Raw genomic sequence first — 8407 nt, forward strand, 5'->3', positions numbered from 1 at the left:
GGATACAGGGAAACATGATCACTCGTATGTTGCTGTTAAGAATGAAAAATGGTACAGCAACTCTGAAAAACCTTTTGGCAATTTCTTTAAAAACTAAGCATGCAATTACCATATAACCCAGCAATGTACTCCCTGGCATTTAATCCAGAGAAATGATAATTTAGATTCACATAAAAACCTGTACACAAGTATTTGTAGCAGCTTTATTTGTAATGGCCCCAAACTGGAAATAGCCCAGATGTCCTTCAACAGGTGAATAGCTAATAGTAGAACATTTATACCCTGAAATATTACTAAGCAATAAAAAGAAAGGAGCCAATGAAGCTAGCAACAAGTTAGATGACTTTCTGGGGAATTGTTTTTAATGAAAAATGCCAATCCTAAAAAGTCACGTACTATATACATCTGTTGTCCGCAACCCCTGGGGTCCATGGCCTGTTAGCAACCAGGCACAAAACAGAAGGGGAGTGGCCATCAAATGAACAAGCTTCATCTGTATTGACAGCTGCTCCTATTGTTCACATCACTGCCTAAGCTCCACCTCCTGTCAGATCAGGGGCAGTATTGGATTCTTACAGCAGTGCAGACCCTACTGTAAACTGCACATGTGAAGCATCTAGTCAGGTGCTCCTTATGAGAATCTAATGCCTGATGATCTGAGGTGGAGCTGAAGCAGTGACACGGATGCTGGGGAGTTGCTGCAAATTCAGATTATCATTATCAGAGAGGTCTGACTGTACAGGGACCAGAGTAACTCAATAATTGCTTGCAGACTCATATAAAAACCCTATCAGTGAGTGGTAAGTGACAATTAAGCTGTATCTGGTGGCAGGCGTTACAGTGGCATGTGAGTTGATGTATTTCAATAGTACAGTTGCATCTGGTTGTACTATTCAGACTTTAAGTCAGAACCTGACACTTATTTCAATCTGTGTGTGGCCTGCCCATTATTTTATTAACCACTTGTATCCATGCCTCTTTCTTGCACTGGACACTTATCTCAGTCACAGTTTTGGTAAGCCCACAAGCTAACTCTAGCAAAAATGAGACAAAGCAAACACTGTTGGAGAGCTTCCTTGAAAGGGGGTGGGAGGGAAGACCCAGTCAACGATGAGGCAGCAGAAGACTCAAGGACTGCCAACAATGTGAAAGCTGCATTAAAAAAAAAAAATAGCAAGAATCCTAATTAAATTACAAATTCATTGCAACAGGTGATCTGCAATTCTCCAAGCCCACTTTGAATTTAGTATGTGGCAACCAGCTTATCCATGAAGCCATGACACCTTTAGAACTTCTTGGATACATGGAGACCAAGCCCTCTGCATTAGAAGACAAGCCTTTGGAATTTTTCAAAAGTAATAAAAAAAAATACACATAAACATGACAAACAGAAGCAATAATTGAAGGCCATCTTTCATTAAATGTGAACAAATGTGTCTGCACAAAGAGCATCTCCCTTACAGGCTAACCATGTTGCTAAAACTAAGCCCTTAACTAATGGTAAAGTCTTGATCCTGTCTGCTGCTAAGGATGTCTACAGGGAACTTATTGGGGAGGCTGCCATTCAAAAGGTGGCACATGTTCCTCTTTCAGCTAGCACCATAACTAGATAAACTGATGAAACAGAAGAGCGTATTAAGGCACGACTGTTAGAGAAGATGAATGAGCCACCCTGGTATGCTATCCAGGTTGACAAGTCTACCGATGCTGACAACAAGCAACAAGGCTTGTTTTTGTGCACTTTTGTTCTTGCTGCCAATCAACACCACAGCTGCAGAACTATTCAAGTCTTTGAATGAATACACATCAGAAAAACTGAACTGGTTATTTTGTGATGGTTATATGTATGGATAGAGTGGCTGCCATGACAGGTCAGCTTTCTGGTTGTCACAACTCCGGTGAAGGAGGTCGCTTCTGAATGTGAGTCAATGCATTGTGTCATCTATAAGAAATGCTGGCTAGAGAAAAACATGTCACCTGAACTAAACAATGTTTTGCAGGATGTGATTAAAATTAGTAATCACATAAAGTACATGCCCTTAACTCAAGTCCATTTGCCCAGCTCTCTGAAGAGATCGACTCAGAGCACACACGTCTTCTCTTACACACAGAAGTGAGATGGCTTTCCACAAGTACATCACTGGCCAAAATTTTTGAGTTATGAGAGCTGTTTTAGAGATTTCTTTTGGAAAAAGAGGCACCACCGGCAGCACATTTCAGTAACACAGAATGGGTTGCAAAACTTGCTTACTCATGTGACATATTCAACCTGCTCAATGAACTCAATCTATCACTTTAGGGGAAAATAACTGCGTTGAAGTCAGCAGATTAAGTCGCTGCATTCAAACCTAAAATGGAATGAGTGAACTTTTGAAACATGTTCATGTGACATGTTTCAAATATTAGCAGAGATTTTGAGAATGAAGGCCTTCTTTCTCCCAGATGATGCATGATCACGTATCTCAGCTTTCAAGAGTTTGAACGTTACTTCCCAACAACCAAAGAAGTGGGAAGGAGTGGATCTGTGACCCCTTTGAGAATAAGCCAGGTAAATCAACTTTGTCCCTGCTAGAAGAGTCAACCGCCTGACAATGTAAATGACAATGGCCTTAAAAGTAGTCTTAAGACAACTTCAAATATCCATACATTTTGGATTAAAGTCAGGCGGGATATCTTGAGATTGCCACAAAAGCACTGAAAACCCTGTGTCCATTTCCAATATCCTATCTTTGTGAAGCACGGTTTTCTGCAGCCACAGCAACCGAGATTATGGAGTAGGCTAGACTTAAGCACACACCTTTTTGGTATCACTGTCTCCCAAAACCCCAAGATGGGAACATATGGTTGAAGGAAAACAAGCTTAGGGCTGCCAATAATTCTGCATTATAGTGAGTTGAATAATTATTTCATTATAAAAATTATGTAAGAATAGAAATAAAGTGCCCAATAAATGTAGTGCAGCTGAATCATCCCACCTCCTCTCCATTCCATAGGAAAATTAATTGTCTTCCATGAAATCAGTCCCTGGTGCCAAAAAGTTTAGGGACCATTGATATACGTAACATCCTTGACAAAACTATGGAGAAAAGAATAGATTAGTAGTTGCCAAGGGTCAGGGTCTCCTGGATGGGGAAGGGGTGTGAATACAGATATAAAGGGCAACAGGAGAGATCCCTGTGGTGATGGAAACTCCTTATTTCATAACCATATAAATATCGTATCTGGGTTGCAATACTACCCTGCAGTTTTGTAAGATGTTACCATTGGGGGAAATTGGGTAAAGGAACATAGGATCTCTCTACTATTTCTTACTATCGCATGTGACTACACAATGATCTTGAAATGAAAAGTTTAATTAAAATAAATAAATAATTTTTGGCTAATCTGGACTGTTCCCCTAAATACTATGGTAATCTTGGTTCTTTCTTCAGTGAAATGGTGACAGTTTCTCTGCTGTGCAAATCTCCCTCACAGCAACAAGTTAGTTACCCTGTGTCAGCCTACAGATGTTTCCCTGATGGTCTTCATCAGACATGCTTTATCAGATCAAAATTGTCTATGTAAAACAAAAGTTCATGTAGAAATTTAATACACAATACACACATTTCAAATCAAGGAATAGATGGCTTATTCCTGAAATGATACGGAACTAATTTATCTTTTGGGAAACATAATAAGCAACCAAGTGGATCCCTACCTTTCTGCTAATAACAATTCCAAATGCTTCTAATATTTTAATATTTTTTAAAAATGGAATTAAAACAAAACTAGAAAAATTTTGCATTTTTTTCTATCATCAGTTGAGACAGAAACTCAGAAGCTATGACTACAGTAAAACTATGAGTTTATTCACTGGCTAAATTTCTGGCAGTGATGTTGCTGGTTCAAAAGTATGTTTCTTACATTTTAAAAAAGAATGTACAGCAAAAAAAAAATACCAAAAGTATCACAAATAAAGAAAAAAAACCCTAATATAAAAAACGATGAAGAAAATAAAAGATTCGCAGAAAAAAATGGTCAAAAATAATCAAATTTCACTTATAATTAAAGAAAGGTAAATCAAATGAAGAGATATTTTAACTTATACTGGCAAAAAATTTTAAATTTATTAACAGCTACTATTGATTTAGCTATGAGAAAACATTCATGTTTTCAAGAATGTATTCATGCATTCTTCCTCACAATATACACTTCTACTGCCTATCAGAATTGAATTTCAGCATTAAGCTGTCCATTTTCTATTTAAGAATTATTACACTTCCACTATCACAAAATCCAATTAATGATTTTACCACATAAAAACAATTACCATGGTTTATAAAGTTAAGCTGTATAATGCGACTTTTATTTTAGCATAAACCAATATAAAAATAGTAGAAAGCACACTCCTAGGGACACAATTTTGTAGTTCTATGATTAGGTAAACATTAATTCATTATACATCCTCCTAAATAAATTTTTGACAAAATTCTAAGAATTTCTGGATATTGAATTTACTCAGAAATGTAGATTAGTGTAATTGTTTTTTTTAAAAAAAAAAAGTTAAAAACTTTAAATGGGTAGTAACCACAAATTTTTTTAAAATGCTGAATCTCAAGTAAAAAGATACAGAAAAAACATAAATTCCAGGCAAATTTAAGAAAGACGTTCAATAGTTCTTTACTAATACTGGAAAACCATTCCCTTTTCCTATGAAGAATTTTAAATGAGTCATACTTTCCTTACTTAAAGCACTGTTTTACTTAACATATGGTGAAAAGAGTTAACTGTTTGGTAACTTAAAATTTTAAATCCACTTAAACTGTACATCAATATATACTAAGGCTGGTGTAAAATACAGTTTACTACAGACAATACTTAGAACACACAGTATCATGTCCCCAAGGCTCATTTGACATTTATCTGACAAGGAAGGGGAAAGCTGTTATTTAAATACCTTCTAAAAATTCAGATTCCCACTTGCTAAATTTACATCAGAATTAAACAACTTGAAATTATGCACAACACTTTTTCCCGGCATCCAGGAAGAGCTATCTATGTTTTATGCCCAATTTATAGAAAATTAACATATTTTTATCTCTTACACATTGGCCTAATTACTCACTCTAACACATTAATATTCTAACTTTATAAATGAAGTTAGCATAAGTTTTCTATCTCAGGAAACTTCGCCCTATCTACAATAACTTTTAGATATCTATATTAGACATCTAGGCGACTTCACATCTAGTGGATTTTTGTTTTTCTTTAAAAATTTTTTTCTTTGTGGTACTGATCATATAATGTTCGTTTTAAATAAGGGTGACTGGGAGGGTACGGACTAGGAAAGAATAAATCCCCATCCCCAAACTATGCTTATCTTTTAAGAGTATACAGTTTGCCCAAATTCAAAGCAATATGTAGAATTTGTCAGCACCTTCTAATCCAATCACACTTTGTTAGGGGAAGGGAGAGTGTAGAAGCAAAAAAAAAAAAAAATTCCTTTTCTCCCTCTAGTAGCAAGCGCCCCAACACACACTTGGCTTGTTCAGTCTGCCAGTGGCAGGGAAACTTACAGAAATAAATCGGCTACAAACCTGATGATCCAAGCCAGCTCCAGGCTCTTCTGGAAGGCGCCCGCTCGCCCGGCACTCAGGTGGCGCGGCAGCCCAGAGGCTCTGGTGGAACTTGCCGTACACCTGAGCGCCGAGTCCTGCGGGACTCACAGGTCGGCCGAGCGGCGGGAGGGGCCGGGGGCGGGGCGGGCAGCCTGGCGAGGCAGGACCGCTAAGTGATCCGGCCCGGACGCCCCGGCGCAGCGCGCGTCTCACCACTGCCTCCGGACGCCAGGCAGCGCTCGAGTAGGACTACAGGGGTGCGAAAGGGCGAAACGGAAGGACCCGCGACGAAGAGGAGGCTACATGCCGGCAAATAGCTGCCCGGTGGGCAGCCGGTCCCTATAGCAGCCTGCTGAAGCGCCAGCAGCAGGAAGTGCCCCGCTCCTTCCTCGGGAGCACGGACGCCCCTCGTGCCCGCTCCGACTCCGAGACACCTGTTCAGCCCCGCCTGGGGTTTGGTTCCACCCCCCACAACCCCCGAGACTCGGGAGGGAGAGCGGAGCCGAGACCTTGGACCCGCAGCCCGAGAGCGCCTCTGCCGGCCGTACCTGACATCAGCCGCGGCGCCCTCTCGCCCCTCCTGGGGGGCGGAGAGGGGGACGACACGGGACTGGCGACCTTTGCTCCTCTGGGCAGCCGCAGAAGTGGCTTGCAGCCGCTAGCCTAGCCGAGGCCGCCCGCTGCCGCCCAGACCATACCCCAGCGGCGGCGGCGGCGGCGGCGGCGGCGGCGGCGGCCAAGGCGGGCCCTGCGCGCGCTCCCGCCCGCCGGCTCCGCCCCTCCCCGCAGCGCGTCCAGGCCGCGGCACGCCTACGGCGCAGCCGCCACCCTGGGGTCTCCTAGCACTGACGTCGCCGCCGCCGCACCACCCCCTTCGGGTAAGGGCGGAACGGAGGGACCACGACGAGGCGGAGCTACGGCGACGTGCGGACGCGGGGATTGGCCGCTGAGCGTACGCTCCGCCCTTCTGCGAAGGGGTCTAGGAAGTCCGGGCTTGTAGGAGCCAAAGGTTTAGCCGCAGCCCCCTTGCGGCCCTGTCTTCGTTCTTCTCTACTTACCTAGTCTTACGGTAGGGTAGTGGCCTTACTTCCGGACCTCGAAGGGATGAAAAGAGAGAAGCACTAAAGTGTCAGACAGGGGGTGTCGAGAGACTTTTGCCTGAAGGACATGCTCTAACCCTGCAGGAGTCTCTTGATCTGTAGCTTGCTTTTAACCCATTCTTTTTTTTTTCTCTCTTTCCTCAGTATCTCACTGACCTGAATGAAAGAAAATATGGCAAGATGTTAATTAAATATGCAAACGGGTGCTCGGTAACATGTGTGAACCAGAAAGGGTTGAGAACCCAGATGGTGACACCAGAAAGCCTCTTGTAGGCATGTGGGGTCTTTGGTTCTGTCAGTGTTTCAGATCTGGTGGGAAAGCTTCTTAAGGGCTCTGCAAAACTCAGGTTCTTTTTTGTTAGAAAAAGGGCTATAAATGAAGAATCTCTCTTTAGAACAGAGAAAAGGAGCTACCTGTCGAGGCAACTTGACCATAGTCAGGTCTAGACCCTAGTGGCATTAGCCATCATCTTTAAGGCCAAGTTCCAGGATGGAAAAGCAGCCCTTTAAATATTCTACTCAGGCAGTTCTTTGGTACTCTACTATAGCTGTTAAAGAGTATGGGCTCTGAAATCCTAACGCCTGAGCTGGAATCTTTCCACCTACTAGCTATGTAACCTTGACAAGATACTTAACAGCATGTCTGAGACAAAGAGTAAAACAACCTATGTTATTGTTTTTCTTTTAATTTGTTGAGGTTCAGCTCACGTTTTGCAGGACATATCAATAGAACTAAAAGAATTTTAAATCTTAAAGCACTTCTAGTGATTCTGATCCAAACATTTCATTTTGCAGATTAGAAAATTGAAGCCAGAAAGAGAAACTGACTGATAGGCCCATGCTAGAATATCTAGGTTAGTGCTCTTTCCCTGTCATGCATCCAGACTTCCTCCCATACATCCTTACCTTCATCATCTTTTCCCCAACTCCTTACAATTATTGCCTAGCCTCATCTACCTTCCACAGCTTTCCACAATATCCTTCCACCCATTGTAAAACAGTCAAAGGAGACCCTTCCTGAAGTCACAGTATTCTCGGTACAAAATAAAATATAGAATTCCTTTATCTCATTATAAGTTTATTGAAAGTTCTAATGAATAAAGGAACAACATTTTTCCGTTGAACAAGGATAAGAAACTTCTGAAGTACATTCAACCACAGCCATATCTAGGAAAATTACTGGCAAGAAGCTATGTTGATAGAAACAACACTGGACCAAATCAGCCCCTTTCCCTTTTTGGTGGTTTTAATTAATTTATTTATTTGGAGATGGGGTCTTGCTATTATATTATTTCACCCAGATTAGACTGAGATGTTTATTCGTAGGTGCATTTATAATGCACTATAGCCTGGAACACCTAGGTTCCAGCAATCGTCCAGCTTCCGCCTCCTGAGTAGCTGGGGAGGCTATTAATAACTTACGTTTTTATGAAAAGAATACATGTTTATTCAAATGAATTTTAAAATACTCAGACTAAAATGCAAAGAAAATAGTTACATTTTGCCCAAATCCCATACAGTAGCCATTTTTAAAATTCATGTTACATTCCCAGGTATCTAAAAAACACAGACAATACTTTATTACATAAATTGGATCTTATTACATGCGCAGTTCTTTTCTCACTGAACAATATGTCATAAATAACATGTTTTAAGTTGCATAGTTTTTATTAGGTGGATGTACCATAATTATTCTAGCCAATAGGCTAT

At 41.3% G+C, this 8407-nt stretch overlaps 1 protein-coding gene across 4 annotated transcripts in view; it reads right to left on the bottom strand.

Annotated features, from left to right (window-relative positions):
• Window positions 1-7737, bottom strand: part of C1GALT1 (core 1 synthase, glycoprotein-N-acetylgalactosamine 3-beta-galactosyltransferase 1) — a 68530-nt gene extending 60793 nt beyond the window's left edge. For 3 of the 4 annotated variants that reach the window (XM_053553643.1, XM_053553646.1, XM_053553648.1), the window contains exon 1: window positions 6146-7737. In XM_053553643.1, the coding sequence (XP_053409618.1) occupies window positions 6146-6152 (7 nt within the window). In that variant the 5' untranslated portion in view covers window positions 6153-7737. Of the gene's footprint in view, window positions 1-5576; window positions 6115-6145 lie in introns of those variants that run through there. The other variant, XM_053553645.1, reaches the window with a different exon arrangement.
• Between the last annotated feature and the right edge of the window lie 670 nt (window positions 7738-8407).

The sequence above is a fragment of the Nycticebus coucang genome, chromosome 11, assembly GCF_027406575.1.
Source record: "Nycticebus coucang isolate mNycCou1 chromosome 11, mNycCou1.pri, whole genome shotgun sequence".
Lineage (NCBI taxonomy): Eukaryota > Metazoa > Chordata > Mammalia > Primates > Lorisidae > Nycticebus > Nycticebus coucang.